The sequence below is a fragment of the Sus scrofa genome, chromosome 8 (assembly GCF_000003025.6).
Source record: "Sus scrofa isolate TJ Tabasco breed Duroc chromosome 8, Sscrofa11.1, whole genome shotgun sequence".
Classification (NCBI taxonomy): Eukaryota; Metazoa; Chordata; class Mammalia; order Artiodactyla; family Suidae; genus Sus; species Sus scrofa.
The window spans coordinates 55,276,345-55,303,045 of NC_010450.4; the positions used below are offsets into that span (position 1 = coordinate 55,276,345).

General features: G+C 40.7%; 1 protein-coding gene across 3 annotated transcripts in view; it reads left to right on the forward strand.

Annotated features, from left to right (window-relative positions):
- Positions 1-26,701, forward strand: part of CEP135 (centrosomal protein 135) — a 72,495-nt gene that overhangs the window by 25,443 nt on the left and 20,351 nt on the right. For all 3 annotated transcript variants that reach the window (XM_021101350.1, XM_021101352.1, XM_021101351.1), the window contains 11 exons: positions 266-489; positions 3,674-3,826; positions 5,339-5,491; positions 10,222-10,299; positions 16,650-16,801; positions 21,640-21,755; positions 21,829-21,983; positions 22,413-22,468; positions 24,746-24,914; positions 25,999-26,109; positions 26,383-26,568. In XM_021101350.1, the coding sequence (XP_020957009.1) occupies positions 266-489; positions 3,674-3,826; positions 5,339-5,491; positions 10,222-10,299; positions 16,650-16,801; positions 21,640-21,755; positions 21,829-21,983; positions 22,413-22,468; positions 24,746-24,914; positions 25,999-26,109; positions 26,383-26,568 (1,553 nt within the window). The remainder of the gene's footprint in view (positions 1-265; positions 490-3,673; positions 3,827-5,338; positions 5,492-10,221; positions 10,300-16,649; positions 16,802-21,639; positions 21,756-21,828; positions 21,984-22,412; positions 22,469-24,745; positions 24,915-25,998; positions 26,110-26,382; positions 26,569-26,701) is intronic.

Genomic DNA, 26,701 nt, shown 5'->3' on the forward strand with positions numbered 1-26,701 from the left:
ACTGTGTAGTACTAAATAGTTCCCATCCTTGTATATGACAAAGACAGGATAACTTTGATTTATTGGATTTTATTTAAACTTTTAATTTTTGCTTTTTTTCTCCTTTCCTATCAATATCTCTTTGATAGCCAGAAGTTATAGATAATATATAAAACAGCTGTGCTTTTTAGTAGCTTACATTCTAAAAGTTATTGATATAATTTATTTGGCTAGTTATGAATTTTATATGCAACTTTGTTTTGAGATTTAATGATTTAATTTGCAGAAAAAGAACTTACTTTGGAAGTTGAAAGGATGAGGCTAGAACATGGAATAAAACGTCGGGACAAGTCACCTTCTCGTTTAGATACATTTCTGAAAGGTGTAGAAGAGGAACGAGATTTTTATAAGAAGGAGCTGGAGAGACTCCAACATGTGATACAGCGAAGAGCTTGTTCTAGAAATTATTCTGCATGTGAGAAAATTCCAGTATTTAAAACACTAGAAAAGGTAATATCTCTTTAGAGGGTAATTGATAAGACAAGAGAGCAACTTTATGAGCACATTTTTCTGGTTTATTATTGTACTGAATGTAACTTTATTCATGCTTGCTTTAATATGTCTTTAGTTTTGATTTCTGTTTTTTTCCGTGACCTGTTCTTTAGGAACACAGCATTAATCAGGAAAGCATAGCACAGCAAAGCCCAGAAAGTAAGGAAAGATTGAATCAGTCACTACATATCTAGGATGAGGCCAGGGCCATCTGGGCATACAGGACCTCATATTACTGGATGGCTCCTCGCTTTCTCACCTTCACTTTCGGTGTCGGCTGCATCTTCTCTCTCAAAGGAGAATGGCTTTGTCTCTCTGGCAGGCTGCATGGCTTCATGCCATTTCCAGCCTTGGACCAGTCGGAAAGCCACGGGTCAGGCATCTCCACACGGCCATGCAAACAGGAGATGCGCACAGTGCAGTGGGTGCCACGTGGGTCACACTGTCTGTCGCTGCAGCCACGTTTACAGCTCACTGGTCTCAAGATGTACATGTGTGACGTTGACTGATTTACCAGTGATTAAAAGCACCTGTTTCTATTTTAGGTCTCAGTTATTGTCAACATTTTATGAGTATCACTTGCGTTCTTTAGATTTTTCTTTCTTTTAAGCTTTGGAGCTATAGGACTGTCCTTCCTATTCAGTGAAAGTGATCAGTGATTTATTTTTCCTGATTCCTCAGTATATATGGAGCTTAAAAAAAAAGGTCAGTAACACATACATTAACTTACACTGTATTTTCCCACCGATTCATTGTGCTTATAATAGATGCCATAGCATAGTGCCTAAGCTAACACTCTGTCCATCAAATTCAGCTGCTAGCCCATATGGTTAAAAAACAGAGTCTAATCAGAAAATGATTCAAAACCATTTGACAATACACAGAGAATCTTTAGGAAAAAGATGAGAGAACTGGTAAATGCAGCCAAGTCTGAAATCCAATATTTTGAGTTTTAATGACTTTGCTCCCAGCTTCCCCTAATTTTATCTAGTGTGTAGATAATGTTAGGGTCATCTAAGCCTCCAGAACTCTGGTAGGAGCTGATTTGTGTAAGTGTCCAGCATAACACCTAGTTCTAGTACATGGTTCATTTGCTTATTATTTGCTGGTTCAAAGCACACCTGTTGAGGTAGAAAGTTAGGTTCAGTTCAATAGATAGATTCTGAGTGCCTGCTCTGAAGAAGTATCCAGAATACAAGATGAGGGAGACCTGGTTCCTAGCCTCACAGTTTTTAGCCCTGTGTGTGTGTGTGTGTGTGTGTGGGTATGCATGAGTGTGTGCATGCTTGTGTGTGTGTGTGTGTGTGTGTGTGTGTTGGGAACAACAGAGTGGTAAAGGGGAATTCTTAACACAAATACAGATATCTACATACAAGATACATTTAGAAAAGACCTGGAGTTCCTACTTATGCGGGCCAGTAAGTAAATGTTAGGGGATTTATACATTTTTACCAGGTACCATGTTAGGTGCTGAAGATAATGCTAAGATCAGACCTATGTGTCCCTGACAGAGCTTACATTTTAGCGGTAAAGACACATTAAACACTCAGTCATGTATACAACTTTATAATCTCGTGAATAGTAAGTGTTATTGAAAAAGGAATATAGGAAGAATTCAGAATCAAGGAGAGTATGTAGCGGGGAGCTAAATCAGATTGAAAAATCTGGAAGGGCTCCTTAGAGAAAGTGACATTTGAGCTGAGACCTAGGGAGTAATGAAAATAGTCTGTCAAATCTTTATTCATTGAGCTCTCCTCTTCTAAAATCTAGGCAGACTACTTTCTTTCTGTAAGGACATTTTTATTTGTATAGGGTTAGGTTATAGATTTTCTTTTATCGTTACTTCACCTTGATTAAGTCCTCACCCTATGTGCTCTTGTCCTGTGATACATCTTGTCCTTTTCCAGATAGATAACCTCATCCGTTAGACCTTGATTTTGCTTGTTTAACCACAAAGATAGCTTATTTCCGAGTGGCAGGTACAGGGTGCTTCATGGATATCCACTGTTAACAAGCCTGCAGTGGACCTGGCGTGTGTGTGGTGTGTAATGAGTATCAAGGACCAGGCTTCCAGTGCACCGGTCATAACACTAGCATTGTCTGGAGCATCTGCATTTCTTTTTGGCCATGTCTGCAGCATGCAGAAATTTACGGGCCAGGGATCGAACTCACACCACAGCAGCAATCCGAGCCACTTCATCAACAATGCTGGATCCTTAACCCTGTGCACCACAAGGGAACTCTGGAGCTTCTGCATTTAGTATTTGCATATTAAGATACCACAGATGCCTAAGTCCATACTTACCGTCTTTATTGTCTGCAGTAGCTCTGAAGATAGTGGGTTTTTCTAATTGTACTGAAATAACAGGCATAATCTTGTCTTAGAAATGTTGGAAGTAGTTGCTTATTCAGTGAACATACTTTGTGTGTACTTTCTGGTAGAACTACTTATGTTTATCTGATTGTGAGAATAAACCTCACATAGGTTTGAAACTGGGACAGTTGGTTGGTGTGTCTAGAAAATTGATGTTTAGGGAGTTCCCTGGTGGTTCAGTGGGATGAGGATCCAGCATTGTCACTGCTGTGGCACAAATTCAATCCCTGGCTGCGGGCACAACCATTAAAAAAAAAAAAGAAAGCGATGTTAGGTTCAGTTACAGAAAACACTGAGGAATGTGCTGGGCTATTGGAATGATTTGTCCTGGGTGAGCAGGTGCACACATCAGCATCACCTGGAGGGCTTGCTGAGCTGTTACTGGACCCCACCCCAAAGGTTCTGGGGGAGCCCAGAAAGGTCCCAGATGCTGCATGCTTCTGGTCTGAGGGTTACACTTTAGTTCTCACCAATGTGAACAACTCCGGGAGAAGGACGGTTGAAACATCTGATAGGATCTGATCAATCAGTATCAATGACAGCTGGTTCCCTTGCTGGGAACTTGAAGGCCAGGCAATTTGCCCCAGTACTGCTGGCACTGTCACTTCCTGCTCTCCTTGTAGGTTAAAGTTTGTGTTCCTTAATTACATTAAAAGAAGTTGTGTTCTTTTTGTCTGTTAACATCTTTCATTCAGTCTTAGCATCCTTGTGACAACCATGTGGTGATAATTATAACAAATGATAACTTCTGTTTTTAAATTGTTTCAGGGTGATTACAATTCAGAAATTCATCTGATCACAAGAGAAAGAGATGAACTTCAGCGTATGCTAGAAAGATTTGAGAAACATATGGAGGACATACAGTGCAATGTTAAATTATTGACAGCAGAAAGGGATAAACTGAATGTCTTATATAATGAAGTAAGATATTGATTATGATTAACAGGTTATATAGAACCAGTTAATTGTAATGGAACCAGTATGTAGCCTTTAAATTACTGTGATACATAGACCTTAGTAAATTCCTTCATAGTTAGAACCATAAGCAGTAGTTTCTGCTATCATCCTTTTCTAAAGCAGAGATTTCTGTTCTTTTTTTATATTTATTCTTCCTCTTTTCCAACCTGTCTGTGGGTCAGGTGAGTTGAGATATTTCTAAAACGCTGAATGAGTCTCCGCCTGACTGAGCCAGGTGAGCCCTTGGGACTCAGATGTGTTGGGATAGGTCTCTCATTTGGGGTGGAATCCACTAATTGGATACACTGGATATTGAGGACTTAGCCTCAGGCAGGGACAGGGGTGTGATTCGATGCGGCCTGGCCTATCGAATGTCAGAGCACAAGGCGCATCTGAGCAAAGCACGGTGTGTATCACCTAAGTTTGCTCCCACCCGGGCACTGCTGTTCGAGGGAGGGAAGACCAGGATAAAAGGCCAAGCTGAGGGAGTTCCCGTTGTGGCACGGTGGTTAGCAAATCCGACTGGGAACCATGAGGTTGCAGGTTCGGTCCCTGGCCTTGCTTAGTGGGTTAAGGACCTGGCGTTGCCATGAGCTGTGGTGTAGGTTGCAGACGCGGTTCAGATCCTGCGTTGCTACGGCTCTGATTGGACTCGGAACCTCCATATGCCATGGGAGCGGCCCTAGAAAAGCAAAAAGACAAAAAAAAAAAAAAAAAAAGGCCAAGCTGGAGTTTTTTTGGGATTATGTAGTGCAAAGTGACCCACTTCTGGGCTTTTCCCACTGTTGGCTTAGATGTCAGCTTTCTTGGGTCTGCTTAGTTAATTACTAGCTGTCCACCTGCTCTTTGGTTTCCAGAATTTTGTTGCTGGTACTTCTCTCAATCTCCTTGTTTTTTTGTTTTTATATATTTTAATCCTCGTACTCTCATGTTGGTGGCATTTGGGGAGAGAGCAAAAAGTAGCATGTGTTTAGTTTGCCTTTTTTATTTTTAATTTTTATTATTATTATATAGTTTTGTCTTTTGTCTTTTTAGGGCCGCATCTGCGGGATATGGAGGTTCCCAGGCTCGGGTCTAATTGGAGCTGTTGCTGCTGGCCTACGCCAGAGCCACAGCAACGCAGGATGCAAGCCTCGTCTGACCTACACCATAGCTCACAGCAACACTGGATCCTCAACCCACTGAGCAAGGCCAGGGATCGAACCAGCAACCTCATTGTTCCTAGTTGGGATTTGTTTCCCCTGAGCCATGACAGGAACTCCCAAGTTTGCCATCATGGCTCAGTGGAAACTCCCATTTTTAAAAATGAGAACATATCCTAGAGGTTACCATACTAAGTGAAGTAAGTCAGAGAAAGACAAATATTATGTGATATGACTTAAACTGTAGAATCTAAAAAAATGTTATAAATGAACTTACTTACAGAACAGAAACAGACTCCAGTGTTTTTTAATTTCTATCTTTTAATTCTTTAAGGCTCAAGAAGAATTATCTGCACTAAGACAAGAATCTACCCAAACCACCGTCTCCCATAATACTGTTAGTCTAATGGAAAAGGAAAAAGAACTTGCATTATCTGACTTAAGAAGAATTATGGCAGAAAAGGAAGCTTTAAAAGAAAAGTTGAAGGTAAGTAATAAGTGACTTACTTTTGAAAGGTGATTTATTGAGAAAAAGGGAGGTCTTTTATATGTTCCAGTGACATGACTCTTTGGAATCCCAATCAGGAATTGGCAAATCATGGCATAGGAGCCAAAGCCAGAGTGTTTTTGTATGGCCCGTATGCCAAGAATGGTTTTTATATTTTAAAGTCATTGAGCAGATATCAAAAGAAGACTGTTTCATAACACATGGAAACGATGAAATTCAGGTTTCATTGTTGATTCTACGTATGCATTGGATATTCATTTGTTTGTGTTTTGTGCTGCATCGGCAGAGGTGAGTAATTGCAGCAAAAACTCTGTGGTCCCCAAGGCCCAAGATATTTATTACCTGTTTCTTTTTAGGAAAGAACCAACCTCTGATCTCAGTAGTTTTGTAAAACAGCTTCAATGAGATATTCGCTTACAGTATAATTCACCCACCTAAAGTGTACAATTCGCTGTTTTTTTGTGTATTCCCAGACTTGTTCGGCCATCACCACAGTCAGTTTTAGAGTATCTTCATTATTCTGAAAGAAGCCCTGAGCCACTAGCAGCTGCTCTCCATCCCCCTCCTCCTCAGGCCCAGGCAGCCCACGGGTCTGCTTTCCGTCTTGAGATTTGCCTACTCTGGATGTTTTGTACAAATTGAATCATTCAGTATTTTTTTTAATGTCTGGCTTCTCAAGCTTAGCACAGTGTTTCAAGGTTCATTCATTATGTGGTATGTAGCAGGACTCTTCCTTTTACTGTGGAAAACATTCCATGTGTGGGTGGCCAACATTTACTGATCCTTGGGGTGGTTTCTCCTTTTTAGCTGTTATGAATAATGGCACTCTGAACATTCGTGTAGTTTTTGTGTGGATGTGTGTTTTTATTTGTCTTGGGTAGAGTTCTGATTTCTCCACATCCTCACCAATACTGGTTACCTACCTTTTTGTTAACATCATCTGTGGGGGTGGAGTAATTACCCCTGTGGCTGTTGTGCTTATTTTCATGGCTTATTTGGCCACTTTTATATCCTTTGGTAGAGAAATGTCTATTCATATCCTTTGCCCATATTTGGATTGGATTCTTTGTCTTATTATTATTGAGTTGTAAGAGTACTTTATATATTCTCAATACTAAACCCTTATCATATATGTGAGTTGCAAATATTTCCCCCCATTCTGTAGGGTGTCTTTTCATTTTCTTAGTATTATCCTTTTAAGCACAGAATTTTTCATTTTGATGAAGTCCAGTTTATTTTTTCTTTTATTGCCTGTGCTTTTGGTGTAATATCTAGGGGCAGTATTTTATATTTTACAATCTCCCCAAAAATGTTAATCTACTTAAAGTGCTTAACAGTTCTCAGCACATTATGAGAACTCAGTATTAACTATTGTTGTTACTATTGTGGAGTCCATAGCTTACTGCCAGTAAATATTATTGAATTAATGCTTAGAAATTAGTAGCTAAGGTTAAGAATAAGAACATTGAAGTATTATAAGGGTAGTCTTTATGTCGTAAGTTTTCAGTTAGTTTTACCCCCAACAGAATACTTCCAATTGGGATCTTTTGGAGTACTTCATTCCAGAAAGTGCTTTTTTTTTTTTTTTTTTTTCATAATGATTTTTATTTTTTTCCATTATAGCTGGTTCTATCAATTTTCTGTTGTACAGCATGGTGACCTAGTTACACATATATGTATACATTCTTTTTTCTCACATTATCACGCTCCATTATAAGTGACTAGACATAGTTCCCAGTGCTACACAGCACAGAAAGTGCTTTTTTATAAAAATAAGTGTTAAAATCACCAAATGGAAAACTTATGTGCAGTATGTTTACTCTTAGTAAAAGCTACTGATTTGTCCCTTTCCATATCTGTTGAAATGAGTAGGAAATGTAAAAATAGGACTTAAATGCTGTAGTACTGAAAACTCAGAAAAAGTGATGTTCATATTACCAGATTCTTTCTGGGTTAGAGGAGGCAGGACTTAGGAGTTTACAGTAGGTCTCTTACCTGAAACCTGAACTAACCCTCTCAGTCTTTAAGTCTCTAGTAGTCTCCTGGTGTTCTCTGTGCAGAACCCCTCTGACATCATCACCGATTCTTCCCTTCTGAAAGCTCCTGTTTCACTTGATCACAAACCATATTGATGCTACCTATTAAATAATCGTTAACACTTATTAAGCCCTTTCCGTGTAGGAAGCTCTGTTCTGAATACTTTCTTAAGGGCATCTCAGTAAATCTTTGCCTTTTCAGTTGGGTCATGCTTACACACATGATTTCTGAGTTACAGTAAGTTTAAATAATTTGGAGTTCCCATCGTGGCTCAGTGGTTAACAAATCCGACTAGGAACCATGAGGTTGCAGGCTCAATCCCTGGCCTTGCTCAGTGGGTTAAGGATCCGGTGTTGCCGTGAGCTGTGGTGTAGGTCGCAGACGTGGCTCGGAACTGGCGTTGCTATGGCTCTGGTGTAGGCCAGCGGCTACAGCTCTACTTAGACTCCTAGCCTGGGAACCTCCATATGCCGCAGAAGCAGCCCTAGGAATGGCAAAAAGACAAAAAATAAAGAAAATAAAATAAATAATTTACCCAACCAACAGTCACATGATAGATGTTCAGCACTGCTAACCATCAGGGAATGCAAATCAAAGCCACAATGAGAAATCACCTCACACTTGTCAGAATGGCCCTCATTAAAAGAACATAAATAACAAATGTTGGTGCAGGTGTGGAGAAACGGGAACCCTCGCACACTCTGGTGGTAGGAGTGTGAATTGGTGCAGCCACTGTGGAAAACAGTAAGGAGGTTCCACAAAAATCTAAAAATAGAACTACTATATAACCCAGCAATTCCATTCCTGGGTATATATCTCAAGAAAATGAAAATCCTAATTCAAAAGATATATGAACCCCAGCCTTCATAGTGGCATTACTTACGATGCCAAAATAGGGAAGCAACCTCAGTGTTCATCAACAGGTGACAGGATAGGGAAGGGCTGGTGTACAGCAGACTCCACTCACCATCAAAAGAATGTAACTTTGCCTTTTACAGCAAAGTGGATGGGCTTGGAGAGGATTGTGCTTAGTAAGTTAAACCAGAGGAAGATGAAAACTGCGTGTTGTCACTTATATGTAGAATCTAAAAAATAAAACTAGTGAATATAACAAAAAAGAATCAGGCTCACTAATACAGAGAATAAATGAGTAGATGCCAGTGGGGAGAGGGATGGTGGGAGACGCAAGATGGTGGAGAGGAGTAAGAGGCACAAGCTACTGTGGATATAAAATAAATGAGCTATAGGGTGTCTAGTACAGGGAATGTAATAACCGTGAGTGGAGTCTAAGCTTTAAAATTGCGAATCACTGAATTGTGCACCTAGAACTTGGTGAGGCAACTACATCTTTTTTTTTTTTTTTTTTTTGGCAACTACATCTTAATGAGAATAATAATAGTTTGCCCAAGCTCTCTTAGCTGCTAAGCCACGAAGAATCTGGCTCCTGAGCTCGCATTGGTTCCCCTTTGCCTGTTGCTGCCTTTGCTGGCCGTCGTTCTCTCACCTGCGCTGGTACATGAGTGGTCCCTAAACCTGTACTGCACCCTGAGGTCAGAGTCACCTTGCACAGATATGAATCTGATCACATCACTTCTGTTTGATTCCATCTGTTGTTTTCAAGGACTTGAATGATTGGACCTGGCCCGCTTCAGAGTCTGGCTTCCTTTCCCCAAGCTTATCCCTCCTCTTCCCCACCCCTCATGTTCTCAATGCCAGGCTCGATGGGCTTTTCCCGGGCCCTCAGCCTTTTGCACAGGCTGCTGAAAACCCTTCCCCACCAGTTCCCTCACTGGCAACGCCCTGCTCATCCTCTAGAGCTGGGTAAATATCCTTTCTATATGTTGCCATAAAGTTCCTTTTCCTAGGAAGTATTCACGGATTTTACTTTAATATCTTGTTTAAGGTGTGTCTTTTCTCCTGTAGTCCCCAGGCATAGACTGTCATGTCTGTGACATCAGAGGCTTTGTTATTTTCCTTGCTATGGTTTTCCTAACACCTTTCTTGGTTCTTGGTACATAGTGTACATAGTATAGACTCAATAGTAGTTGAATCACTTAATAAAATATAAGGAAGCACAGTGACCTTTCCGAACGTTAGCTGGATAATGAATAACATGTTAGATGTAAGAATTTGCACTAGAAAAGTTCTCAGGTTTCCCCAGCATACCCCTTGTCCTAGACTCGGCATCAGCAAGAACTGGATGAGGTAACCTCACCAAAAAATAGGCTTGTGTCATTGCCTTGTTGACCAGCTCACTCCGGAAACTGATCTCTTGCATGGCCCTGTAGTATCCTGTTTCCTGTGTCCTCCTGATCCCATCCCTTTTTCCTTAGCACTGTCCCTCTTAACATCTCTCAGGAGGGCGCACTTCTGAGCTTAACCTGGTTGTGCTGATGAATTGACCTGTGTAAATGGTTTGCAGATAAACCCACAGCAACCCGTCTTCTGTTGCCGTCACATGCGGAGGTAGAGTGTAAAAGATGAGAGCTCCTCGTGGTTTTGTTTTCAAGCAAAAGCATCATTTTTTGTAAAATTTCTAATGATTTTCTTTCTAAGACATTTCTGTGTTATAAAAAGACAAATGAATAGTACTGTAGATGTGATTTCTTCCTTTGGTGATTTTGTATTCCTAGCTGATGTGAATGAACATCTTCTGTAAAATTCTCTTACAGCATCTCCAGGAAATGAGTATTTTTGGAAAATCAGAATTAGAGAAAACGATTGAACATTTGACATGTGTTAATCACCAGGTAATTTATCAAACTAGATTTGGGGTATATTTTGTTGTATGAATGATTATTTCCATTATAGTTTTAGTGTACTGTATATTTTTAAAATCACAAAAGAATATGTTAGAGAAGCTGCGTAACAGTGGTTAGGAGTAGGCACTCTCAAGGTTGACTCCTTGGGTTCAAATCTGTCTCTGTCCCCTCTTATCTGTAGGCAAGTTTCCTTTTTTTTTGGTAGGCAAGTTTCTTAAACATTCCATTCCTTAGTTTCTTTGTTTGTAAAGTACAAATGGTGCTAATACTTCTTAGAGTTTTTGTGAAAATAAAATGAGTTAATACCTGTCAAGAACTTAGAAGAGTCACTGGCGTATCATAATCACTCAGTCGGTATTAGCTATGATTATTGTTTTGCTCTTGTTCACAAAATTAAGTAATACAGACCTGGAATAAAAAGTGAAATTCATTTTCATTCCTTATTGTTCTCACTAGAGATAGGATTTTTAACAAGTTGGTGTGTGTTCTACTAGTCGTTATTTTCTCTGCATTTTGTTTTGCTTAGTCTCCTTTTCGATGTTTTCACTGTTTTTATTTGTCTACCAATTCTATCATCTGTTTCTGTCAACTTTGAGCCAGCTGATTTTTTTCCCCTCTTCTTCAGCTGTATTTTCCTCCTTTGAATTCCTGGTAACTTTAGATTGGATGCCAGACATTGTAAACTTTATTTTCTTGCTGGGGAGCTTGTATTCCTAGACACCCCCTGGAGGTTGTTCTGGGATAAGTCTGAGAGAAGTAGCCTGATCTTTTTTGGTCTTGCTTTTAAGCTTCATTAGGTAGGACCAGAATAGCACTGAGTTTTGGGCTAATTTTGTTTTACTGCTGAGACTGGATCTTTTGGCATATGCTACCTGCTGCCCCATGAGTTGCGAGGTTTTCAGATGACTGATGGGAATAGAAATTACCCCTGGTCTTGCGTGCTCCCTCAGTATTGTTCCTCTAATTCTTTGATGGTTCTTCCGTAGCCTTGGGTGGCTTTCTGTGCGTGGAACTCTGCTCAGCTGGGAATTTAAAGGGCATCATCCGCAGACCTTGAGCTCTTTCTCTGGCGTCTGTCCTACAAACTCTCAGTGCATTGGCCTCCCATCACCCTCGCTCCTGTATTCTGAACTTAAGGGAACCACCGGGTCCAGCTGGGTTTCTTTCCCTGTGCCATAGCCTGGAAATTCTTCAAGAGCATATAGTAGAATATGGGAGAGGCAGTGTTTGAAGACATAGCAACTGATATTTTTCTAGGCATTGTCAAAAATGCAGGAACTCTCTGATGCACAGTAGCATGACAAGTCCCAAGCAAGATAGATTAAAAAGAAAATCCATACCATTTTTATAGTGATAAATAATACAAGACACCTATATATAGTTTTATAGGATCTTAATAGAAAATGTTCTGCAACTTTATTAAAAGACATTATGAAAGACCTAAGTAAGTAGAGAGGTATTTCAGATTTATTAAGAAGGTAACGAGTTCGTGGCGCAGTGGTTAACAGATCCAACTAGGAACCATGAGGTTGCGGGTTCGATCCCTGCCCTTGCTCAGTGGGTTAACAATCCGGCATTGCCGTGAGCTGTGGTGTAGGTTGCAGATGCGGCTTGGATCCCGCGTTGCTGTGGCTCTGGCCTAGGCCGGTGGCTGCAGCCCCAATTTGACCCTTAGCCTGGGAACTCCAAGCAATAGCAAAAAGGCAAAATTTAAAAAAAGGTGACAAGTATCATGTTTGGTTCACCCCAAATTGATCTGTAGAGTTGATGTCGTTTCAGCTGAACTCCCAGGAATATCATGTGTATATGGGGGGGCGGGGGAAGAATTGACAGATTAAAAATTTAATGGAAGCAAAGAGCCAGGAATCACAAAGAGAAATTTGAAAAGAACACAGTGTGGAACTTATCCTACACTATGAAGGGTTTTGAGTCAGTATTTAAGATACGGTTCTAGTGCTCAGGGATTAAGAGTGATAAAACCCAGTAGAGAGCAAACCCACAAACCCACGGGTTCTAGAGGACTCAGATCAGTGGGGTAAGAGAAGACTCTTCAGTAACTGTTTCTGGGACAATTGACTATTCATACATGTATATAAAAAAGGAATTGGACCCTACCTAAAATATACCAGGCCCAAAAACCAGTTCAAGGTCACTTGCAGCCTTGAATGTTCAAGAAATAACTATAAATTTTAAAAGAAAATACAGGAGAAAATCTTTTTGACCTTGGTGAAATAATCATGGCAGGCATTTATAGAGCACTTACTGTGCATGAGGTCCTGTCCTCAGCATTGTAGACACATGTTCATAATTTTAACTCTCACAACAACCACAAGAAGTGAATGCCACTGTTCTCCTCACCTCACAGATCAGGAAACTGAGGTGGAGAGGAAGCGAACCAAGATCACACAACTGGCAAGTGTCTGGGGCCAGAGTATTCGCTCCTAAACAAGGCACACATGAGTTTACTTCTTTACAGAAAACATAGATAAATAGGACCACATTATAGGAAGGTCCTTTATCAAAAGCCATCAGTTGAAAAGACAAGGCACGGATTAAGAGAACAACTTGCTGTATATTTAACCTAAAAAAAACCTCAACAGTTGTGAATTGACACTTGAGGGCATAAGAAATTATAAATGGTTCTTAAATGTAAAAACATGTTCTCTACCTCAATAATAGGGGAAATACCAGTTAAAACCACAGCAAAATCATTTCATATCCATCAGGTCATCAGAAATTAACAAGTTATACCAAATATCATTAGTGAATATGTGGCTTCTTGGGGTACAGACTGGTCCTCTTTGGAGAGTATTTTGGCATTGTTCCAGGTTGGCAAAGGCATACTCTATTAGCCAGCAGATCCATTTCTGGATAATGTACTCAGGATCAAAGTCAGTAACCTCTGGCCCCTGGACCAAATGTGGTTTCCTGTCTGTTTTTGAATTATAGCTTGTCTTGGCACATAGCCATGCTCATTGTCTGTACGTTGCCTGTGGCTGTTTCATGTCATACTCGGGTAGTGACAGAATCAGAAGGCTCACAAACCTAAAATGTTTACCCTCCAGCAGAAAAGAGAAAAAAGTGTAGATGTAAGTTGTGAGGAAAGTAGATGAACTGTGGTAAGTCATGCAGTGAAGTGTCAAAGAGCAGCAAAGACGATGGATGGTGTCTACAGACATTAGTGTGCAAGAATCTTATGGACATGATGTTGAAGAAAACATGCAGCGAGTCCATTTATGTGGATTCAAAACCATGCTAACCTCATTTGTGTCGTTTCGAGACTGGTACAGATGTGGCGTGTGCCCAGGAAAGCGGGGAAGAGGGGGATGGAACTCAGGTCGTGGTCCTGTGGGCAGCTGCCTGAGCTGCTCACAGCTATTTCAGAGGTTCCGCTTATGTTTCTTAAGCCAGGTGATGGGTCCCCAGGTGTTCAGATTGTTAATCTTTGTATAGTTTTGTTTGTACAAGAAATCTGGAAGATGTTTAATAAAAAAAAAGTCTCTTTTCCCACCTCCTTTTCCCCCAGATTGCCATCCCCAGCTCTTTAACCATTTCCTGCTGTTTAGCTCCCTGTTTCCACATGAGCTGCTGTGCTGCTTGGCCTGCCCGTGCTGATTTCAGGTTGTTGGGTGAGAGTCAGTGATGGGGGATGAGGCTTGGCGCTCCCCTCTCCCTCCCCTGTGTTGTGTAAGTGCATGTTTTGCCCACTTTAGTAGTTAGTAGGCTACATGACTTCTTGTGGTTCATGGTCCAGCAAAGTGGAACAGTATCTGCTCTTGTAGACCTTTTTTCCTGGAGTTAAAAATTGCTTTTATTTTGTTTTGGTGTTTGTTACCTGTTTTTCGTTGCTAATTTCTGCCATATGCCTTTCAGTAATTTTTGAGTGTTCAGTCCTGTCAGTTCTGCTTTCTTCCCTACATGCGTCCCCTCCTGAGCTCTCAGCTTGCTCCACTGTGGACGGTGTCTCCACGGCTCTGCTCTCGGCACTTTCCTGTCCCTCTGCTGGGCAGCCTCCTGTTTGCGTCTTTCTTGGCCTGTTCCTTTGTTCTGGTCTAGCACCTTCTCCAGCAGTTTCCTGTGAAAGAATACATGGAAGGAGATTTCTTTGGTGCTCTGCTTGTCTGAATTTTTTTTTTTTTTTTTTTTTTTTTTTTTTAGGGCCAAACCTTCGGCATATGGAAGTTCCCAGGGTCTAGTGCTAGATCCTCCTTAACCCACTGAGCCACAGTGAGAACTCCCGAATATGTCTTTATTCAACTTTCATATTTAATTTGTGATTTGGCTTAAGCATATGGAAATCTAGATTGGAAAATTATTTTCAAGAAAAATTTTGAATGCTGTCCTCTATTGGTCTTTCAACTTCTTTGAGCTGTCTGATGCTATTTTGTTTCCAAGTCCTTTGTACACGTTTTTATTTCCGAAGTTAGGATGTTCTCTTTATCTCATTTTTTTTTTCCAGTTTCTTTGGTAATTTTTTATACTCTTTTCTCTCGTTGAAGCTTTTATTAGTTGGTTTTAGCCTTTCTAAAAAGACCTGATGTTCTTATCCTTTCTCCTTTATTTTCTCTTTGACATTTTGTTCTACTTTTGGAAGATGGCCTCAACTTTATCTTTTAGCCTTTCTATTGATTTTTTCGTATATTGTTAACTCCTAAGAGAACTTTCTTGGGATGTGAGTGTCCCAGAGCATAGACGTACAGCCTCCTCAAGACCTCCTGGCCAGTCTCTGCCTCTGTGTGCAGCTCTTGCAGGCCAAGGCAGCTGGAAGCTCATTGCTCTTCTCTGCTGTGGTCATTTGAGGTCAGGGATTCTCAGTGGGGTCACTTCTGTCTCTAAGAGCTGTGTGTAACTTCTGGAGGGTTTTTGGCTGTCACAGGGGAGAAATTCATGTCTGGCCAGCAGAGGACAGGAATCTGCTGAACACCCTACAAGGCACAGTGCAGAGGACGGCCCCGAAGTGAAGCGTTGCCTGGCTTCGGAGGTTGCTCGTTCCTGGGTTCAGAAATGGCCTCGGATCATAGCTCTTGTCTCCATTCGCTCTGCTCTTTGTCTTCCACACACAGTTGAAGTCACTCATTCACCCTTGTTTTCTTGCTCATTCTCTCTATCTTTATGCGTATAGAACTTTCTTATTCCTTTGCTGTCATTTTAGCTCTGTTTCTAGAGGAGGGGAGATAAAAATATGTGTCGTCAGTCTACAGTTTTAACTGGAAGACTTACATTTATCACTCATATTTCTTGGTTTCAAGTTTTATACATTACTCCGTCTAGAATTTATTTTTGCATGTAAAATAAAATATAAATCTAGCTAATTTTTTGTCTCCAATGAATGGATGTCCCAATATATATTTTCTTTTTTTTTAATTTTTAAGATTTTTTCCTTTTTGGCCACTTCACAGGATACGGAGTTCCCAGGCCAGGGAGCAGATTTGAGCTACCATTGCAACCTATGCCACAGCTACGGCAACGCTGGATCCTTATCCCATGGCACCAGACCAGGGATCTACCTGGGTCTTGGCAGAGACACTGTTGATCCCTTTGTGCCACAGCGGGAACTCCCAACTCTATTTTTAAAGCATTTATTCTATCCCCCCTTGCCTAAAATGCTACCTTTTCTAAATTTACATCTGTGATATATTTTCTTGTCCATTTCTATGGGAAATTCATATTGTCGTAATTATAAAGGAAGTCTGGCTGCATTCTTTTTCTGCCAAATTTTTCCTATTTTTTCTTAACTTTCTTCTAAATAAATTTTAGAGTGAAATCTAAGACACTAATTTTTTTTAAAGTTTTGTTAGGATTTTTTACTGAAATCCTAATTGAATTTACAGTTATCTCAGGAAATTTTAATTAATTTCCAACATTATGTTTCCATTCAGAAACTTAGTGCGTTTTTACGTTGTCAGGTTTTGCTTTATGTCTTACAGGAAAATGTTCTACTTTCTTTACATAAGTATTGTCCATTGTGTGTGAGTTCCTGATTTTCTGCTTCAATTTTTCTTCAGTTCAGGCCTATCTGCCTTTTTCAGAAATTTCTCAAAATTTTGGCCTGCTAGTGGCTTCCATTCCTATTTCATTGTTATTATGGATATATTCATTTCTTCCCTTCTTGCCTTTCTTTTTGGTATCTTTTCATTGATTTCAGTGATATTGAAGAAGAGAGAGAAATATGTTTGCCTGTTCTGACATCTAGAACCTAAAGTGTACATGTGACTTGAAAGTATTTTTAAATAAGTCTAATTTATTTCCTTAGTTTTCTTCCAGAAATATTATTAAAGAGTGCTTAAGGAAAAGAAACTGAGATGTATACCTATTAATTTTTAAAATTTAAATTATAGCTTGAAAACGAAAAATGTGAATTAAAGTCTAAAATATTAATAATGAAAGAAACAATAGAGTCTTTAGAGAAAAAAGCAAAACTCCAAGCTCAGAAACTTAGCTGTGTGGCTGGTGACACGTCTCATCAGAAAGCAGAGGTGCATTCACTTAGGTAAGTTTATTGAAAATTTTATTTCCCTTCTGGGAGCAGCTGGTGGCTGTGTAATGTTCATAATGGTGGCGTTTTGGACTAGGCCTTTGAGAAACAATGGTTCTCAAAGTTGGCCTTGCAGCCCCTGGGGAGCTTCTGGAATGTATGCATTCAAGGGCTGCTCTCCTGAGGGTCTTTCTCACTGAGTGAATCTGGATGGGTCTTGAGTGTCTGTGCTTTTCAAGACTTAGCGGTCCGATGTGATCGCAGGCATGTTGTTGACCTCCCTCCTTCGAAAGTCCTCCTAACAGATCCAGGTCAGCCCTTGGCCCATTTGCCTTTTCCTCCAGCTGCAGCTGCAGCTCCCTTCCCGTCTCTCAGGTAGCTTTCCGGGCCCTCCTCCATCCCCTCTTACGCAGGCTGCCAGGCCCTCACCTGGCAGTGTTAGAGGAGACTGATCAGGCGTCTTCTCGGGATCTGGTACCCCTGGGGGCTGCAGAGTCTATGCCTTTATCTTGTTCCCACAGAAGAACCTGCGTGTCTCTGAGGAGAGGGTGTGTGTCGCAGCGTCCATTCAGCCGAAACTGGGGGGCCGCATATTCAGGCCATCGGGTCCAAATCCAAAGCTGAACCCCATGCCAGCAACACCAAGCATTCTCTGGCAACAGTTACCTCATCCAAACCCATGCCCCTTTTCGTAGGTTTAATAGAGCCCTCACTGCCCTTTAGTCACATCTGTTCTGTTTGCCTTGACATGAGGACGTTTAAGAAGCTGATCCTTAGACAGGTGAAGCATCCTCTCCATCCGCCTGGTGGGCCCATCTTCTCTTTCCCTTCCCGAGTCAGGCTCTTTTCATTAAATTTTAGTGCCACCAGTCTTTCCGGTGTCAGGCAGGCACAGTCTGACTATCCTTCTGGCAGCTCTGGGTCTGGCCTCAGCACAGCAGCAGGCAGCAGCCGTAGCCCTCACCACTGCTAGTGACAAGGCTAGTTTAGATAGGCTCTAAACTTTTAGATTCTACAGCTCGAGAGACCCTCAAACTGTTTGCCTTTCATCTTAGTCTTTTTTTTTCTGTACCTTGAAACTAGAGGGTTATGTACTTCTCCAGGATCAGATACATGCGGGAGCAGATTTTTGCCGGAAAGGGCCCATAAGCTCTGGTTGGGTTCTGATTAAGGCAGTAGGTATTAGTTGTTAGAGTAGGGGGTGTGTGCATTCAGAAAGCCAAGTATAACTGGTCTCCCTTGGGAAGTATTTATTTGTGAAAGGAACCGAGAATCATTTTAGGTGAGGAGAAGAAGGCTCATAGATTCCTTAGGATGCCTAAAGATGATCTTTTTTTTTCTGGCTTTTTAAGGGCTTCACCCACAGCATACAGAGGTTCCTAGGCTAGGGGTCGAATCAGAGCTATAGCTGCTGGCCTACGTCACAGCCACAGCCACTCAGGATCTGAGCCGTATCTTCGACCTACACCACAGCTCACAGCTACACCAGATCCTTAACCCACTGAGCAGGGCCAAGGATCAAACATGCGTCCTCATGGATAGTAGTAGGATTTGTTTCTGCTGAGCCACAGTAGGAACTCCTAAAAATGATCTTCTGAGCATGCCTAGCATTTTTTTCTACCAAGACAGGAAGAGGAGCCAGGCCCCAACTGAGGACATTGGGTTCATGGAGCTGGACCCAGAAGAGCCAGGGAGCCTAAGGCCACAAGTACGGATCATCCGCTCTTTGGTGCGGGGGGGGGGGGGGGGGGGGGGGAGGTGGAAAAGAAAGCCAGCCCTGATCCCTTTCCGCGCGATGCTTATCACTTTACTTAATAGTAGCCATTCTCAGTTAGTGCTGGGTCCTACCATGGAGTCCTGGAGACGTCAGAGACCAACAAGGGTGTCCTCCCAGTCTCTCTGCTCCGATTGTTCCTGAACCTACCCTCCAAACCTACCCTCTTTGATGGGCTCCAGCTCCATCTTATTTTTATTTTTTTTTTATTTTTTTTTTTTTAATTTTTTTTGTCTTTTGGCCATTTCTTGTACTGCTCCTGCGGCATATGGAGTTTCCCAGTCTAAGGGTTGAATCGGAGCTGTAGCCGCCAGTCTATGCCAGAGCCACAGCAACGCCAGATCCGAGCCGTGTCTGCAACCTACACCACAGCTCACGATAACGCCGGATCCTTAACCCACTGAGCAAGGCCAGGGATCAAACCCGCAACCTCATGGTTCCTAGTCAGATTCGTTAACCACTGAGCCACGACAGGAACTCCTCCAGCTCCATTTTAGAATCAGAACACTTCTTATGAATAAAGGACCCTTTAAGATGGTGTCTTCGTTTAAAATATTCTCTATTGTGAAGGGAAGTGATTTCTTTTGCCCCTAAAATGAAAACACGTCTACCTGGATGTACTGTCGCACGGCTAAGGACTTTGAGGCTCAGAGAGATGGTTCTATCCGGATGGCAGGTAGCAGGGAGCTGGAATTTTGATGCGGAATTCAGTTGTATTGCTTCACTCTCTGGCAGGATCATCACTTCTCTTTGCTTTGTTTATAGCACTTTGGAAGCTAAGAAATTGGCTCATTTTTCTTAGCAACTTAGTTCTCAAAGGGTCTCAAATTTTCCTTTCCAAACACCACATGACAAATTGCATATTAGTCACTCACCTCTTCTTTCCTATGAAGTTTATACCTCAATCAAGACAACCCTTCTCTTAGCAGAATGTGTCTTTTGGAAAGTTACCTCCAAGGTCTGATACAGAATCTCTTATTCCCTCCATGTCTATACAAGAATAGGAAAAAGCAAAGCTGTTTGTTCCTATATATGTATAATCAACAATCAATCAGGATGTTATCTCACTGTCATTTATCAGCCCTGCTCTCATTAGGAATTAATCCTGCTAATGAATGTAGCTGGAAAGAGACTTTTACTTCCGCTTAGGATTTCAGGCCCTGATGGCTGCTTGGTGTCCTTCACTAGGAGCTCAGGGGTATTCCTTTTTGTTTGTTTGTTTTAGAGGTTCCCAGTCTAGGGGTCCAGTCAGAGCTACAGCTGCGGCCTACACCACAGGAACAGCAACATTGTATCTGAGCCATGTCTGCTACCTACACCACAGCTCATGGCAACACCATGTCCTTAACCCCCTGAGTGAAGCCAGGGATTGAACCCGTGTCTTCATGGATGCTAGTCAGGCTCGTTACTGCTGAGCCACAATGGGAACTCTCTCTTTTTTTTTTTTTTTACATTCTGACTGGCAGACCCGTCCCTCCACATAAAGTGTGGCCTGTGTCCCTCCGAGAAGGCAATGTGATGAGGTAGCAGGACACGCTGGCACCAGGTTAGACTAACCTGGTCTCGGTGTATTAGACTGGCCTGGTCTCCATGTGTTAGATTGACCTGGTTTCCGTGTGTTAGACTGGCCTGGTTTCCCTGTTTGCTATGCCTGACTGGTTTGCCACCTTGGACACGTTACTGGTTATTTGTTTCTATAAAATTATGAAGTAATAGTTCTAATTATGGAACTGTTCTAGGAAAATGTTTATAAATTATCTATACAGTGACTATTAGCTTTCTTCTTTCTCCACTTCCTGTGGTTAAATCCCTCAGAGCAGTGACTGCAGCTTCTATGAATAGCCTGAATACAGTGGGTTATGACCTTAGAGTCTGACCAGGCTCTCTTTGGTTTGCGGTTCTGAAGATTGGTCTAGGTCATCATGTCACTGCTATTAGAGCTGCTGAGGCCCTTTGTTTTGCGTTTGAGTATCTCAGAATTGTCAGTACCACACCCCAGCATCTGTGAGAGACGTCACATCTTACTGATGGGTTCGGGATCCAGCCTCCTTCAGGATCAATTAGGAGATTCTAAGCTAAGCCGCCTTTGGTGTCTTCTTCCATCTTCAGAGAAACCCTAAAAGGAACCTGTGGAAGTTCCCAGTAAATAGCCTAGTGTAGGAACCACTCCTCTGCAGCAAGTCCTGCTGAGAATTCCTAGGCCAGTGCTAGAAGCATCCTAGATGACAGAGCAAATTCCTGTTACTTTGGAAACAAAAATCTTACTGATCAGTAAGAGATTCATTTAGAATGTCTTTATTTCTGCTCTATGTCCACTTTTTTTTGCTTCCCGAAACCATTCTTCAGTCTTTTTTTTTAATAATGATTTTTATTTTTTTGCATTAGAGCTAGTTTACAGTGTTCTGTCAGTTTTCTACTGTACAGCATGGTGACCCAGTTACACATACATGTCCATTCTTCAGTCTTAAATGCTCATTGCATTGCAGTCAACGTCTGTTTCCCTGTTCACTGTGACTTCTAATTGACTATCAAAAATGTCAGAATAGGAGTTCGCTGGGGCCTAGTGGTTGGGGAGCCAGCAAGTCACTGCTGTGGCTCAAGTTCAGTCCCTGGCCTGGGAACTTTGCATGCCATGGGCACAGCCAAAACAAAGCAGAACAGAAAGCAAGAATAGAAGCAGAAGTAAAAGCTCCCTGGTCAGAATGGGCAGGACCTTGAAGTGCCAGCCCTTTCTGTAAAGACAGGACTCAGCCTTTGCCTCAACTGTTGCCAATAGATTGTTAGAGTAAGAGTTGATATTCGGAAACTGAGAAAAGCTTTACAGCTACTAGGTAGCCTCCAGAAAAAGATTTTTATACCATGTCATTTTTCGGAAGATGAAACCATTTTGAAGAATGATGGACAGAAAGAAATAATATATATAATATAAGGCCATTGATTATACTGGAAGAGCTTTAAAATAAGATAAAAGAAACTTTAAAAATAAGAAAAATATATTTTTTAAGATCTTCCATTTTTAAAAAAATGACTTGTACCAGAGCTAAAGAGTTCCACTTGTTTTTGTCCACTGATTGTTCAGGCTGGCAAATGAGCAGCTCCAGCAGTCACTTGAGGACTGTCAGCACCGACTTTCCCTGAAAAGAACTGAAGTTGAATCAGCCCAGGCACAAGTTAAAATATTGGAGGAAAAAATAGGTAGGTGTTTTTAAATGTTGTTTTTGCTAATCCTAATTTACTTTGTCTAGCCAACATTTCTTTTCATTTATAGGTAAACTGCACCTCAAGATGACATCACAGAATGAAGAGGCTCACATGATGAAAAAGACCATTGGTGTTATTGACAAAGAAAAAGACATTCTTCAGGAGACAGTAGATGAAAAGACAGAGAAGATTGCAAACTTGCACGAAATCCTAGCTAATAAAGTATGTGACTATTAAGTAATGTTATCCAGCATCTAAACAGAAAATATTATTTTATCCTCTGTTTCAGATATGCAGTTCTTACTACTCATGTATAAAGTTCCTAAGACCCAAAGCCATATTTTCTACTATGTTTAAATTTCAGTTTATCCCAGTAATTTGAATCTCTAAGAGTTCTATTTCTAGAATATTGTTTAAGTTATATAATTACAGCAAACTCAGGGAAACAATTCATATTCTTAGAGTGCACAGAAATACACGCATGTCTGAACTATAATCAGGACATGGAGATGTGTTTACTTGGGGCTCTTTTGTAGCATAATTTATATAATTGGATTTAAACCATGTAAATGTGATAAACTGTATATATTCACCTGAGGATATTTCTGTATGAATGGTATAGAATCTTACATATTTTTATAATTTCTGTAGGAAAAAGCTATTACTCAGATGAAGCTAACAGTCTCAGAGTATGAATCTTCTTTGAAGTAAGTAATCAAAGGAATGGCATTTAGCTTTTTTAGAAATTTTCAGTGAATGCAACTTTTTGAATAGCAGTCTAGCAATAGGAAAATTTTTGTGACTTGTTTTACTGAAGTATAGGTGATTCACAATGTTGTGTTAATTTCTGCTGCACAGCAAAGTGATTCAGTTACATATATATATATATATATATTTGCATTTTTGTTTTCTGGCCGCACCTTCAGCATGTGAAAGTCCTCAGGCCAGGGTCTGTAACATGAGTTACATGCCACAGCTGTATCTTGAGCCACAAGGGAACTCCAAAAGGAAAACACTTTTTTTTTTTTTCTTTTTGGCTGCTACGTGGCTTGTGGAAGTTCCTGTGCCAGGAGTCAAACCCATGCCACAACAGTGACCTGAACCACAGCAGTGACAACACCTGGTCCTTAGCCTACTAAGCCACAGAGGAACTCCTATGTATATTTTTTTTAATGTTCTTTTCTATTATGGTTCATCATAGGATATTAAATAGAATTCCCTATGCTATACAGTAGGACCTTGTTGTTTATCCATCCTAAATACAATAGCTCACATCTACTAACCCCATCCTCCCACTCAGTCCCTCCCCCAAACCCCTCACCCTTGGCAACCACAAGTCTGCTCTCATGTCCACGAGTCTGTTTTGTAGACAGATTCATTGTGTCATATATTAGATTCCAGATATAAGTGATAGCATGTGGTATTTGTCTTTCTCTTTCTGACTTACTTCACTTAGTAGGAGAATCTCTCGTTGCATCTGTGTTGCTGCCAATGGCATCATTTTGTTCTTTTTTATGGCTGAGTAGCATTCCATTGTGTAAGCATACCACATCTTCTTAATCCATTCATCTGTAGATGAACACTTAGGTTGTTTCCATGTCTTGGCTATTGTGAACAGTGCTACAATCAACATAGGGGTGCATAAATCTTTCTGGATTATAGTTTTGTCTGGGTATATGCCTAGGAGTGGGACTACTGAATCACATGGTAATTCCATTTTCAGTTTTCTGAGGTACCTCCATACTGTTTTCCTTAGTGGTTATACCAACTTAATATGCTCACCAGCAGTGGAAAAGGGTTCCCTTTTCTCCACACCCTCTCTAGGATTTATTTGTAGACTTTTTAATGAGGCACTTCTGACCAATGTGAGGTGGTACCTCATTGTAGTTTTGATTTGAGTTTCTTTAACTAGTGATGATGAGCATTTTTTCATGTAACTATTGGCCATCTGTTTGTCTTTTTTGGAGAAATTGGAAAATTTTTAGATTTTTTTGCCTTTTTCATTTGTTTTTTTGTTTTGTTTTGTTTTTTTAATGAGCTGTTTGTATATTTTGGATATCTTTTTCTATTTTCTAATTTTTGCCAGTGGCAGTTATCATTTTCTCAGTCTCCTGCGTGGAAATGCCTCTTTTAACTTTCTTCCCTTCTCTGTCTTCCACATCTAAGCAGTTATGTCATTGATTATTTTTATACATATATACTTCTCATTTCTACTGTAATTACCCTGTGCAGACCCTAATCATTAAAACTTAGATTGCTTTAGTAGCCAGTGTGTTAAATTTATTCTACATCTAAAGCTTTTTGAACACTGTTACAAGATTTTACTTTTTATGTCCAGTCTCTCTACTTCAAGGCAAAAGTTGCTACTTGTATTTATTATACATACCCTTATGTATTGTATAATAGTGGGGACTTAAACATTAATAAATGTTTGCCGGAGTTCCCGTCGTGGCGCAGTGGTTAATGAATCCGACTAGGAACCATGAGGTTGCGGGTTCGGTCCCTGCCCTTGCTCAGTGGGTTAACGATCCTGCGTTGCCGTGAGCTGTGGTGTAGGTTGCAGACGCGGCTCGGATCCCGCGTTGCTGTGGCTCTGGCGTAGGCCTGTGGCTACAGCTCCGATTCGACCCCTAGCCTGGGAACCTCCATATGCCGCGGGAGCGGCCCAAGAAATAGCAAAAAGACAAAAAAAAATAAATAAATAAAATAAATAAATAAATGTTTGCCAGTTGAATCATTTATGTTCTGCTCCTAACACCTGTAAAGTTCTGTTTTTACTTGACTTTTGGAATAATCAATTTGCACATGATAATTGGTAGAGCTCTAAAATGTCTGCTTCACTAGTTAGTCAATGTCTTAATGCAGTCATTGTCCTTTCTTGAATTCTTAGTGTTCTTAGTTTAGACACAACAATTTTCTTTAAAGTGAACTAAAGTTTCCAAAGAGCTTCCTTTAAAATTATTGCTGCCCCACTCCTGTAACAGCCAGCTCAAGGAAACATTGCTTCATCGGGACCGTGAGATCAGCAGCCTCCAGCGCCAGCTTGATGCAGCTCACAAGGAACTCGATGAAGTAGGAAGAGCTAAAGAAATATCCTTTAAGGAAAACAGAAGGTTACAGGATGATCTGGCTACAGTGGCAAGAGAAAACCAGGTATGAGCACAGGGCATCGACTTTGGTAGTTTCCTAATACAGAGTTTTACAGTATAGTCACGGCTGAATTTTAAAGCTGTAACTATGTTTTCTAAATTTTAATTATATAAATATCAGCAACAAAAGAAATATTTTTTTTAAGGAGAATGGTGTTTATAAGGGTATTTTAAAATGTGGTTTTGGAGTTCCCATGTGGCACAGCAGCTTAAGGAACTGGTGTTGTCACTGCAGCGGTTTGGGTCCCTCCTGTGGCTGGGGTTTGATCCTTGGCTTGGGAACTCCTGCGTGCCATGGGCACAGCCAAAAAATAAAGTGAATGTTTAGAATGCTGCTCTGTCTTACAAAAGGGTTCAGCTGTGGTCTCATCCTTGCTAGGGGCACTGTGTCCTCTATGGCAGAAATCGCTGTCAGCTCCTCAGGTAGAGTTGATGTGTTTTAGGAGTTCCCTCATGGCTCAGCAGGTTAAGGATCTGGTGTTGTCACTGCTCTGGCTCTGGTTACAGCTGTGGCAAGGGTTCGATCCCTGTCCCAGGAACTTCCACATGCCATGTGTGCCTACCCCAAAAAGTGTTGTTTTAAAGACCCATGATGGATTTTAATTATTTGTACTTATTTCCAGTGGCTCAGTGATATACCTGCAAGTTAACTAAAGAATGTTTTAGAATGGCAAATGCTGAAAGAAACTTGTTTTATTTTTGCTGGTTTATTGAAAGATTATACCAAAAAGACCAATGATTTTCCTATTTTAAATATTTTATGTTTTAAAAAATTATTCATTACAGAGCATATTGCTGATATATGATTTTTTTTTTTTAATGTCAACAACTCCTGAGCATAACTAGCCCTTAGTTTAAATGCCAGATACATGGTCAGCTGTATTGTGGGAAATGCGTAATATCTGGTAAAAAAAAAAAAAAAGTCAGGATCACTCAGGAAAAACATGTGAAAATAATGCCCAAGAGCAGTTTTCCTTTTTTCCTACTCACTCTTATTCTCCAGATTCACAAAAAGCTATTTGAACATAAATAGAACTCGTTAGGTGCTACGTTCGTTTTAAATTTGTCTTCACTTTTCTGACTTACAGCAAATTTCATTGGAATTAGAAGCAGCAGTGCAAGAAAAAGAGGAAATGAAAAGTCGAGTCCATAATTACATAACTGAAGTGTCACGATGGGAGAGCTTAATGGCTGCTAAGGTGAAAAAAAAGCCTGTTTCTGTTGGATTTAACACTGATTTTCTTTAACTTTTTCATGTTTCTTTATTCCATCTCCTCTGTGAGATGATAACGTCTAAGAGCGAAGCTCTTACCTACTGTCTTTGTATATTTCTTCACAGATCTTACTTAGTATACTGTCTGCACAAGTGGCTTATGCTGCCTAAATTAAAACAAAAATCCTGATGTGTGTATATGTTAATGACATGAGTGGCAATTACTAATTGAGAAACAATTTAATTGTGGTTCAACCAGGAAAAAGAAAACCAGGATTTGCTGGATAGATTTCAGATGCTTCACCACCGTGCTGAAGACTGGGAGGTCAAAGCCCACCAAGCTGAGGGTGAGAGCAGCTCGGTCCGCCTGGAGCTGCTCTCCATTGACACCGAGAGGAGACACCTTCGAGAGAGAGTGGAGCTGCTAGAAAAGGAAATTCAGGAGGTAGGTATTTTCATTTGTCTTGTGCAGACCTTATTTAGTAAAGCAGAAATCATTCACCCGCACTTGATTGATAAAATCCAGGTCAATGGTAATCTCTTGTCTCTACCTCTGAGAATTTCCTTAGGAACCCCAT